This window comes from Xylona heveae (genome assembly GCF_001619985.1).
Source record: "Xylona heveae TC161 unplaced genomic scaffold L228scaffold_1, whole genome shotgun sequence".
Taxonomy (NCBI): domain Eukaryota; kingdom Fungi; phylum Ascomycota; class Xylonomycetes; order Xylonales; family Xylonaceae; genus Xylona; species Xylona heveae.
In genome coordinates this window covers 199,267-210,914 of record NW_017264193.1, presented here as the reverse complement: position 1 = coordinate 210,914, position 11,648 = coordinate 199,267, and the positions used below count along the sequence as shown (strand labels likewise).

At 50.9% G+C, this 11,648-nt stretch overlaps 3 protein-coding genes across 3 annotated transcripts; 1 reads left to right on the top strand and 2 right to left on the bottom strand.

The window, feature by feature from the left end:
* Window positions 1-21: 21 nt before the first annotated feature.
* Window positions 22-2,047, bottom strand: L228DRAFT_257440 (hypothetical protein). Its single transcript, XM_018333984.1, has 3 exons — window positions 1,325-2,047; window positions 839-1,258; window positions 22-779 (listed from the first exon to the last, which is right to left on the bottom strand). The coding sequence occupies exons 1-3, from the start codon at window positions 1,798-1,800 to the stop codon at window positions 452-454; spliced, it is 1,224 nt and encodes a 407-aa protein (XP_018191481.1). The 5' UTR covers window positions 1,801-2,047; the 3' UTR covers window positions 22-451.
* A 501-nt stretch (window positions 2,048-2,548) lies between these two features.
* L228DRAFT_257439 (hypothetical protein) lies at window positions 2,549-5,683 on the top strand (the record flags this gene model as incomplete). Its single annotated transcript, XM_018333983.1, has 4 exons — window positions 2,549-3,814; window positions 3,888-4,625; window positions 4,747-4,919; window positions 5,040-5,683. Exons 1-4 carry the CDS (start codon window positions 2,829-2,831, stop codon window positions 5,681-5,683), a joined length of 2,541 nt encoding a protein of 846 aa, XP_018191480.1. The 5' UTR covers window positions 2,549-2,828.
* Window positions 5,684-6,719: 1,036 nt separating this feature from the next.
* Window positions 6,720-10,447, bottom strand: L228DRAFT_206359 (large subunit of carbamoyl-phosphate synthase; the record flags this gene model as incomplete). Its single annotated transcript, XM_018329675.1, has 4 exons — window positions 6,720-6,827; window positions 6,888-9,622; window positions 9,703-10,026; window positions 10,222-10,447. The coding sequence occupies 4 exons, from the start codon at window positions 10,445-10,447 to the stop codon at window positions 6,720-6,722; spliced, it is 3,393 nt and encodes a 1,130-aa protein (XP_018191479.1).
* Between the last annotated feature and the right edge of the window lie 1,201 nt (window positions 10,448-11,648).

Genomic DNA, 11,648 nt, shown 5'->3' with positions numbered 1-11,648 from the left:
ACATGATGCTGCTGCTATCGGCCCTCGTCATCCGGCAATGCGAGCAACAAGTACAGAAGGGAACTAGGTACTTTTATATGTCAGCGCTGAACAAGTCTAATGTAGTACTGATACATTCTAAATACTTGGCCCTTCCGCAAGCTAACTTATACCCCACGATCAAAGAGACCCACCGTTTCCGAGATTGATCATCGTCACCATCATCATAATCATCCACAGTAAACAGTCAAATTGATAGAGCCAGTGAAAGAGATTCAAGTCAAATGTACATCCATCAATAGTAATTCTACCATAAACCGTATATCCTCGTATAAATAACCCAATCCAAAAGCGCACATGCCGTCCAGTCTATGTTTGATTGCGCCCAAAGAAAATCACCGCTCCGCTCCCGCCAACGCCATGTGAACGGTATATACTTTATGCTACAATCACTAATTTTCTAGGCCAAAGCTTATAGACGTATTTGACCATTCGTCCCGGGACTATTCGATCGATCAAGATTTCCCATTCCGACTCTGTGCTCTTCGTCATCACTCCCGTCCCCATGACGAAAAACATCGTCGTCGTTGTCGTCGTCGTTGTCATCTTCTTCTTCGTCACGATAATGATCAGCATCATGATCTTGTGTTGCCAGACTAATCTCGTCGCCTCGGCGCAAGGCCTCAGCTGCAAATCGTTCTTCCGGATCATCCGAATACGTTTGCAAACCATCCTCGTCAGCAGCACGCTGGACATTTGCTGCTTCCTCAGCTTCGAGCTGTTTTGCACGGGCAACCGTCCTAGCAGGAAAAATACGATTAGAAACATCTTGGCAATTGTTCATTTTGGTCTTCCATACCTCTGATAGATTAACCAGCCTGTAACGGCGCCAAGGACCAGACCGCCCGCAATGCTGGCGTAATTAATTGCCTTTGTTCCCAAATCCATCTTCCCTCCACTTTCAGCCAAATCCGCCAGCCGTGTGCCAATGAACACGTGAATCATGAGCTTGGGCGACGCCAAAGCGGTGGCCAAGGCGAACTTGAGTGGGTGAACAGTGGGAAAGGTAGCAATTGCTCCATTGGAAATGGCGTAGGGCAGAGGGCACAGCCGGATCATGCAAAGCAATTTCAATCCGTCGTGCTTGAGGGTCAACGAAAGTGCAGCGAAGCGCTTGTCATGAGCAACTAGCCGATGCACAAAGCCGGAGAGCAAAGTCCGAGATGCTAGGAAGGCACATGTAGAGCCGATGATGGTGGCCGAGGCTCCAATGAACCAACTACCGAAACTGTCAGTATATTCAGATTCTTGCAGGTAAAAAGAGTAATTATGACTGGGATCGCACCCATTGGGAAATCCGTAGACAAAGCCCGCAATGGTCACTGAGAGCGAGTGACCAATGAGTGGTGGAAATGCAGTCACAAAAGCCATGAACCAGACGATCAGCCAACCAGCTGGAATGGTACGCCACTTATGAGCCATGGGAGCAAGCCAGCCAAATATTCGCTCATTGTAGATTAGAATCAGTATACCCAATACTAATGCCACAATACCGGCCAAAACAGCGAAGAATCTCTGGACCGGAGTCAAGCGTCGAATGGCTTTCGAAAGACGCCGGTGGACCAACTCAGCATTACGGCGCATCCGGCTCTTCAAGTTTGGCGGTGTGGGCGAGGAGGGACTGGTGCGATGCGAAGACCGAGAACGTGAGCGAACCCATGATCCTCGGGGCTGATCCAGCAATGATGGTGATCGAGAAGGCGATGGAGGAGAGACTGGAAATGCAAGCGCCCTTGCGGTCGAAACATAATCGGCTGACATTCTGCCAAGCTCAGAAGAGGGGAACAAGCGACGAGCGACGACGTGAGCGACGAAAGAAAGGGAAGAGGAAGGTATGTAAAGATGATAAATATGAAATCTAAGGATGATTGGAATTAATTCAATGGTCCCTTGGAAGCAGTCATTGTTTCGTTGGTCAAAAAATGGGAGTTGACAATGGCTGTGGTTGTGAGGCTTGAGGTTGATGCTCGCAGTTGTTTAGGCATCGGCTATAACCAGCTCCGCCGCCATAGCTCCGAGCTGACGTTATGTATTTGGCTAATTCCCCATGCAAAATGACCTGACTCCCAATGGTCACATCTCTACTGAGTATATCGTTCTCCTATCAAGAAAAGGAGTCGGTGCAAAAAAGTCAATATAGTAGTTTTTGGTTCTCTACTCAATGATTGAAACGTTAATGCTGAGGTTGGTGAATATGTAGAGAGTGACCCTTTTGGACCCTGATACTGTATAGGGCTACGGGACTGATAATGAGCTCAGAGACAATTGATAACTACTCCTCTTCATCTAATGTGACGAAATATCAACACTGGTGGATCTTCTTGTCACATTTCTAGATATGAATCTTTTGAATTGGAATTCATGAATTGATCTTTTCTCAATATCTCATCGGCATCTCTTTCTCTGTGTTGCCTTCACCGCCCCCGAACTGGTCACGCATTTCTCGGCCAATCAGCTTTGACGCCGGAAGCAGAGCAGCACAACACCAAGACAAAGGCCAGCGGATAACGGCCGACCAACCTCTCCCCACCACGTTCCCACCCATCGCGGGTGCACAAGCTGACGCGAGTGATACGGCAAAGTGTCGTTGTCTCCGTTTTCGCTCATTATTTCTTTGGCAGCGAGAACATCTTCCTTGTTCCTTTCCTGTCTACACCCCGCTCCCACTCCCCACTCGGGGACTCTGACGCTACCCTCCACTAGTGGCGGTTCGCTCATATATAGGTGACAACAAAGGAGCTCTTGCGACGCGCACATTGGTGCTCTCCTATAGGATCACAGGGGTGATCATGGTCTCCGACAGTCTTTACGAGCAGTGCCTGCCCATCCTGCGTGACTCGGCTCTCGAGGATGAAGACAAGACCGAGAAACTTGAAGAGCTCCTGCGCAAGCAGACACCATTAACTGGCCCTTTGCTCGAGAATACCATTCTCGACGTACTATGGCGCTTTCGAGACTCCTCAACGCCTTCGGCCTCGCCTCCCGTACGGCATACTGTTGTCCGCCGCGCATCGCCTGCGCCATGGCAAATTCCACGTGCCACTACCCCCCGGGCGTCGTCCCCCTTGGCGGTTTCAGCGACGTTGGCAGGAACGAGTCCGTTATTCCCACCAGGTCTGGGTATTCCGCCTCCACCAGGTCTGAGTCGAACGAGATCATCTAATATGTCACCATTCACTTCTCCGCGGCCCTCGCCGCGCTTGGCGTTTTCTACGCCTTCGATTCCGCATAGTCCGAATCTCAATACATACGAATTCAGCGAACCCGCTATCACCCCAGACATTTATGGCGACTACGGCAGTGACACCGTAGATTGGCTAGTAAATGATGATGCGATGAGCAACGCGTCTTCAGCCGGTGGCTATACCGGAGAAAGTACCTTGAACGGCGGCGCAGCCACCTGGATACAACCCACACAGACCAATATGAGCCCCTATGACATGCTGCGGTCTGTTTTGGGAGATGGAAAGACTGACGAGGAGATTGAGCAAGCTCTCGAAGCGAATGGATATGACTTTACTGCTACGGTTATGAGTCTCATGGAAGAACAACAAGCCCGGCCTCAGTCGGAGAGCAACTCGCAATTCGACAACGCCGTGGTAGTGGGCAAGTCGATGAGTCCTGGTCAGAGACCGGCAACCCCATCGAATAATAACCATCATAATCATCATCAAGGGGGACGCAATGGCGTTGTATGTCGGTTTTGGCTTTCGACAGGCACGTGTCTTCGGGCGGACTGCCGGTTCAGTCACGACCTCAGCTCACACATTTGCAAGTATGTTTTCATTCTGCCCGCTTCTTTCCCTCTTGGCTGTGTAATTGACATTCTCCTGCTTTTTACTTTCCAGGTATTGGGTTATGGGTAATTGTCTTGCTGGTGATACCTGTGTCTTCTCTCATGATCCGGCCAATCTGGTTAACCGCCTTGCCCTGGACGACCACGGCAGCACGTCTTCTTCACCATCTCTTCATGGCTCGCAGTCAAATGTCTCACTGCAAGACCACAGCGCGTTTCCTGCTCTGCGCAGCAAGGGCTCTGACCAGTGGTCGACTGGATATACACCTGGCAGCTCTCCTGGCCATTACGTCTCTGGACATGCAATGCATCCTCCACCGGGTCTGAGACGCCCACCTGGCCTGGGCGATAGCCCGTATCTCAGCTCCCATTCGCGACCCAGTAGCCGGCCGCAGTCGCGGCAATCGGCCTCTGTGCCAGCGGTGGATGATACCGAGGCATTTCCAACATTAGGATCTGCAAGCATGAAGGGTAGCAAGAAGCATCACCACGGAAAGAGGGGCAGCCATGGCCATTCCCATCACGATAGTCGAGAGAATGTTCCGAGCTCTTTGGCCGACATTGTTCGCATGACGCCCTCACCAGGGCCTGCGCAGAACCGGAGACAGAACAGGTCCGGCAAGGGCGGAGGTGCCAATGCCAGTCGCGAGAACAGCGCAGCTGCACTTGCGATTCCCCCACCTCAGCACGTACCTTGGTTAGAAACCGGCGCGGGCGCCAACCAAGCCTACCTGAAAATTCGCCAAGAAGCAATCAAGCACGGCGGTCTACGAAACAAGTATTTGCAAAGGTGAGACCACCCTTCCCGACCTCTACACTCCATCTAGATACCTTTCTCCATAAAGTCTTGCAACGCAACAGTATCATAAGTAGAATCTCTCATTGCTAACAATCCCCTCTCGCTCCAACAGCGCCGCCCAGGCATGGAATCGAAACGACGCGCGAGCCGCCAAAGCCCTTAGTCTCCGCGGCCAGAGCGAAAACGATCTCATGCGAAAAGCCCACCGCGAAGCCGCGCGACAACTATACGAAGAGCGCAACAAGAATGCCAATTCCGGCGGCGAACTCTACGTCGACTTGCACGGTATTTCCCTTCTTTTCTAATCTTTTCTTTCTTTTATTTCCTTCCCCTTCTTTTCTCTCTTTTCTATGTCCTTTGCCCCCTTTCCTCAGTATCCCAGCCATGATATTAACATGCAAAAAGGCCTACACCCCGACGAAGCAATCGAATACCTCGAACGCGTTCTCCTCGAACAAGCCTCCTCTCCGACCCCCATCTACGCCATCACCGGCACAGGCCACCACTCCAAGAACGGCAAAGACAAAATCGGCAAAGCCGTCCGCATATTCCTCAACGAATGGCGCTACGCGTACCGCGAGTTTTCTGTCCCCGGGGACCGCAACAATGTCGGCGGCATCCTCGGCATCGATCCCCAGAGCTACGACAAGTCTCTTCTCAACAATAACAACCACAACAACAAACCTGATACCCATAGTACTTCTGATACTACCACTACTACTTCTGCTTCTAATAATCGTAATCCTCATAAATCCTCTTCTCCTTCATCATCTACTACAGCTACAGCTACCGCCCGATCTGCTGCGGCGGCTGTCCCCAACACAGCTCATGATGACGACGCCGAAGACGTCGCGACGATTCCGTCCCGGCCGACTGCCTTGTTGGACATTGCCAAAGTCACAACCAAGTCTACTTCTACTTCTACTTCTTCTTCGGCCGGCGGCGCTCCTTCTACCAGAAAACGGTCCTCACCGACTGCTGGTGGTGGTGGCGGCGGTGGCGGTAGTGCTGCTGTTGCTGCTGCTGCCCCGTCATCTGGTAAATCATGACAAGTATAGCTTTTTAAAACCAGTTTAAATATAAAGAAATAAACAGTTGAAATCATCACATCACATCATCGTCATCTTTGCCTTGTCTCTATTATCATCTTTTGCCTTTTCTGCATTACCATCTCTCCCTTGTCTGCATTATCATCTTTGCTTTAAGATGTATTTTCATCGCTGCTCATCGTGAATCATCATCATCATCATTGCTCCATGTACGACCATGTGTCTTACAGCACCTCCATCTGCCCACGTACTTGCGGACACGTACACCCGCATTATCCTCAGCGTAGTATCTTTACCTACTGTATGATTCACAGAAAGAGCCATAAATATAGAGAAAGCACGCTGTATCACCAACATAAGATAGCAATCACAAAATTCATTCAACGACAAAGGAACTACTGGTCTCCACATAACACATTGATAGTCAACTCACCTTCACCTCAAGAAAAAGGCGGCAGTGAAGGAAAGAAAATAAAAGAATGGAGCGATAATTAAGTTGTAAAACAAAGAATATCAATTTTATCCATCAGTCTATATATACAAGTAACAAGTCTGGTGTATCCGCCACAACTATAGAAAAAAAAATATAGATGATTTGAGCAGAAATACACAGACCAAACAGAGAAAAGAGAGAGAGAGCGATGGCGGGAAAAGGGGGAAAACCGTTCCAAACCCATATCTGCTTCTCATTAAATAATTTATGTTTGTGTAAGCGTGGGAACCACGAGGAGAGGAGGGAGGGGGGAGAAAAGGGAGAAAAGGGAGAAAAGGGAAAATATATAAAGAAAAAAGATACAACAAAGAGCCGAAAAGATCACTGAACCGATCAAAATAATAAGAATTTTAAGCGTCCACCCTTTCTTTCCGGGAAAATTCTGGGACAAGACGGACAGGCTCCCTTACAATTTCTCCATCACACCCCTTTGATTTCGCTTTTTGACTTTTGTGTAGCAAGGAATGGGAAAAAAAGAACATTCCTCGTCTATAAAACTTTCAACTTGTCGTCTTTTCAGTCGCCAGCGGAGGCTGTCATTGTTTACAATGGCTTGCCGCCAATAAACTCTGACCAGCGGCGGACTTCACTGGGGATGCCCTCCTTGCGGGGCAGCTTCTCGTTCATGCACTGAGCAAAGAGCACAGAGGTCTAGTAATTACTCCATTAGTTATATGATCACAAAACGAAAATAAAAGGATAGAAACTCACCTTGGGCTCCATGAACAAGGGAACACCAAAGTCGACGGCATTTCTTCTCATGACATAGTCCTCGTCAAGAAGAGAAGAGGCACGAACGGCAGCCAAGTTGAAAACACCACGAATGTCGTACTTCTGGAAGACCTCACGGAGGGCACGCTTGTCCTCCTTGGGAAACTCAATGACCTCGACTTCGACGTGCTCAGCAGAAGTCTCCTCAAGGTGCTTCTTGACCTCGGGGCTGGCGGCGAAGAACTTGTACTTGAGAGGGCTGAGGTAGTCGACAATCTTGGAGAGCTGGGGCTTGGTGATGTCACCGCCAAAGAGCAGACCCTCACCAGGTTCGGGCAGACGGAAGTTCATGGTAGACTGCAAGCTGGTCCAGTAGGCCTCAACGAGGTCCTTACCAAAGCAAGCAATCTCACCGGTACTGGCCATCTCGACGCCCAAGAAGGGGTCGGCACCAGCGAGACGGGTCCAAGAGAACTGGGGAACCTTGGTAGCAAGGTAGTCACGCTTCTCAGCCATGAGGTCAACCGGCTCGGGAACATCACGTCCAACAAGGGCCTTGGTGGCAACCTCGATGAAGTTGGTACCGAGAACCTTGCTGACAAAGGGGAAGGAACGGGAAGCACGGAGGTTACACTCAATGACCTTGAGAGCGGATTCACCGCCGCTGGGGTCATCAGCCTTGATGATCTGCATGTTGAAGGGTCCAGTGATTTTCCAGGCCTTGGCAACCTTCTCGGCGATGCCCTTGACACGCTGGACAGTGTTCTCGTCGAGACCGGCAGGGGGAAGAACCAGGGTGGCATCACCAGAGTGAACACCAGCAGCCTCAACGTGCTCGCTGACGGCGTGAACGAGGAGCTTGCCAGCAGACGCAACAGCGTCCACATCAATCTCCTGAGCGCCCTCGATGAACTTGGTGATGACGACGGGGTGGTCAGGGGAGACTTCGCTAGCAGAGAGGAGCTTGTCCTTGAGCTCGGCCTCGCTGTGGATGACATTCATGGCAGCGCCAGACAAGACGTAACTGGGACGGACGAGGACGGGGTAGCCAACCTGCTCAGCAAAGGTCTGAGCCTCGGCAACAGAGGTAAGTTCCTTCCAGGCGGGCTGGTCGACACCAATGCTGTCCAAGATTTGAGAGAACTTGTGACGGTCCTCAGCCTTGTCAATGTCAACCGGATCAGTACCAAGAACGTGAGCACCACCAGTCTCCTGAAGACGGAGAGCAATGTTTTGAGGCAGCTGACCACCGACGGAGACGACAACACCGCTAGCAGACTCGAGTTCGTAAATATCCATGACACGCTCGTAGCTCAGCTCCTCAAAGTAGAGCTTGTCAGCAGTGTCAAAGTCGGTGGAGTAGGTCTCGGGGTTGTAGTTGATCATGACAGTCTTCTTGCCCATCTCCTTGAGGGAGAGGGTAGCGTTGACAGCGCACCAGTCGAACTCGACGGAGCTACCGATACGGTAGACACCGCTACCAAGAATGATCACACCGTGATCGTCAAAGGTGACATCGTGCGAAGAAGCATTGTAAGTCGTGTACAGGTAGTTGGTATCAGCGGGGAATTCAGCGGCCAGAGTGTCGATTCTCTTGACAAAGGGACGGATGCCAAAGCCCTTGCGGCGGTCGCGAACCTCATTCTCGGTGCTGCCAACGCAGAGAGCAATCTGCTTGTCAGAGAAACCAAGCTTCTTGGCACGAGTGAGGAGCTCCTTCTTGAGACCAAAGAGGCTGCCCACATCGACAATGTCGCGCTGGCAGTCAACAATGTTCTGAAGCTTGTACAGGAACCACTTGTCAATCTTGGTGAGCTCGTGGACACGGTCGACCGAGTAGTTTTCGTGGAGCATAGCCTGACCAACGGCGAGCCAGCGCCGATCAGTGGGGTTCTGCAACGCCTCGTCGAGGTCGTCGAACTTGTCTCCCTGGAAACCAAGGAAGCGGGGGTCAACCATACGAATAGCCTTTTGGATGGACTCTTCAAACGTTCTGCCAATGGCCATGACCTCACCGACGGACTTCATGGCGCTACCAATATCACGCTTGACGTGCTGGAACTTGCTCAAGTCCCAACGAGGGATCTTGGTGACAATGTAGTCCAAACTGGGTTCAAAGTTGGCGGTAGTCGTCTTGGTGACGGCATTGGGGAGTTCCGGGAGAGTGTGACCGAGACCAATCTTGGCGGCGGTGTAGGCAAGCGGGTAACCGGTGGCCTTGGACGCCAAAGCAGAGGATCGAGAGAGACGGGCGTTGACTTCAATGACACGGTAATCCAAACCATCGGGCTGCAAGGCGTACTGGACATTGCACTCGCCAACGACCTTCAAGTGACGGATAATCTTAATGGCAGCAGTACGGAGCATGTGATACTCCTCGTCGCTCAGAGTCTGACTCGGGGCCACGACGATACTGTCACCAGTGTGAATACCAAGGGGATCAAAGTTTTCCATGTTGCAGACAGTGATACAGTTGTTGCTGGCATCGCGAACGACCTCATACTCGACTTCTTTCCAGCCCTTGAGCGATTTCTCGACCAAGATTTGGGGAGACAGAGTGAGCGAGCGAGAGGACAAGTCCCTCAACTCCTCGGCGTTGTTGGCAAAACCGGAACCGAGACCACCAAGTGCGAAGGCAGACCGAACGATGATGGGATAACCGACTTGCTCAGCAGCATCAAGCGCCTCGTCCACGGTGTTGACAGCGATGGATTCAGCAATTGGGATATCGATTTCTGCATAGATTCAATCAAAGTCAGGAATTGTTTCATTATTCATGGCTCGGGGGTAAAAGAAGGAGGTATTCATGACTCACCCTTGAGAGCTTGGGCGAATAGGTCACGGTCCTCACTGGTCTCGAGAGTCTCAATGCTGGTACCCAGGACCTTGACGCCGTAGCGATCAAAGATGCCCATCTTGTCCATCTTGACACCCAAGTTAAGACCAGTTTGACCACCGAAGCTGAGGAAGATACCGTCGGGCCTCTCGCGCTCAATGACGTAGGTAACATATTCAGGAGTAACGGGGAGGTAGTACACCTCGTCCGCAAGAACGTGAGCCGTTTGGATAGTAGCAATGTTGGGGTTGATCAAGACCGATTGGACACCGGCCTCCTTCAAGGCCTTGAGGGCTTGAGAGCCTATTGTGGATTTGTCCGTCAGCCGATAAGCTCAATTGCGTATCAAAATGTAGCAAATTCGCAGATGCGCGGGGTATAATTGAATAGGCAATGTCCGAAGAAGTGCGATTCGATATGATTTGCAAGATTGACGGCCTGGCGGGCAAGGCTGCGAAAGGAAAGGAGAGCAAAGCAACTCGTAGCTATCTGACTCACCAGAGTAGTCAAACTCTCCAGCTTGACCAATGCTCAAACCACCACTTCCAATGACGAGAACCTTCTTCACATCGACGAGTTCTCTGCCACCGGCAATCATTCCACTGTCAAGGAAAGCCTGGGCATTGGGGGCTTCCTGGCTGCTGACCCGACGAGAGACAGAGGTCGAGAAAGGACGAGCTTTCTGGGAAAGCTTGGGCTTTTGCGAGCGAACGGCCGGCTGCATCCAGGCAGCACGGGTCGCAAAGCGGCGAGCAGTCACGGCGGGAGCAGCATTGCGGGACTGGCGAAAGAGCACAGAGGCTCTTGATGCTACACGACCGGAGATAGCCATAGTGGAGGAAGGCACGGGCTATAGCCACCGGCCAATGGCTCCACACAGCAGCTCTTCGACGGATTCGACGTCTAAGACGGTCAATAAGACCTTCTGTTTTTGACGACGATCGAGGGAAAGAGTTGCTTGATTTGCGGCGTTGTTTGGTGTGAAAGAGGAAAAAAGAGAAAGGGACTGGAGGGAAAGCGAGATTGAAAGATAAGTGGCTCTCTCACAGGTTTGTGTGACTCTTTCGACTAGTCACCTCCGGTGCAAAGTTCAGTATGAGTCTTAATGGGGGGGAGGGTCCCCTCCGGTGCACGGCGACCAAGAAGAACCTACAGTTGAAAGTACCAACACTACAGTAGAAGCCGCGCTCTCTAGAATGACTTTGGTCAACCGCTTTCACTACTCCGCTATGTTGGTTGGTGGGTTTTTCATCGTCGTGTGTCGCTCTTTCCCCCAAACGAAAAATTAAAGTGAAGCTAGATCGAGCGTGTGATTGGTTGATGGTCTGTAGATGGGGCTATCGGCGACCCTGGGAAATTAGCCGAAGCGATTCGGGCGGAAAATGTCGACGATGATTCAAGAGAGATACACAACCCCAAATTATTCAAACGTAAAAATTTCATCCCGATAAGACAAATTTACATCTCCGTGGTATGCATGAGGATCACAATTTTATCATGCCACAATAAGCCCAAAAAATATTTCAAAGGCGCGTGATAATAATGAGACGCAGAAGATCAACAGGAAAAATTTCTACTCCTCAAGATCCTTGCGCACTTATGCATGACCTGAACCAGGTCTTAATTTTTTTTCGGCGGATGTTGCCGTCTCTCGAATTCTTGTTCACTCCCGACCTCCATCTCCACCGGCTGCTCAAGTAGAGTAGAAGTACTCCCTACTGAACTGGGAACACCTGGGACAACCACACTAGAACCTGTTCCCATGTGGGTACCTGGCGCACATAAGCCCGAGATCATCCAGTGGAGAACTTCCCGCCCAGCTGACGATTTTCGTGGCTTCGTAGGAGTTCTCCGATGTCTCCCGGCTTGCCCAAGTACCGTAAATGATCTGTATGGCCCTGAAGCGAACGGGTTACTCATTATTC

Coding starts and splice junctions, on each gene's coding strand:
- L228DRAFT_257440 (XM_018333984.1), bottom strand. CDS start 1,800: ATGTCAGCCGATTATGTTTCGACCGCAAGGGCGCTTGCATTTCCAGTC. Junction 1,259..1,324: donor GTCTACGGATTTCCCAATGG/GTGCGATCCCAG, acceptor CAGTTTCGGTAG/TTGGTTCATTGGAGCCTCGG. Junction 780..838: donor GGCTGGTTAATCTATCAGAG/GTATGGAAGACC, acceptor TTTTCCTGCTAG/GACGGTTGCCCGTGCAAAAC.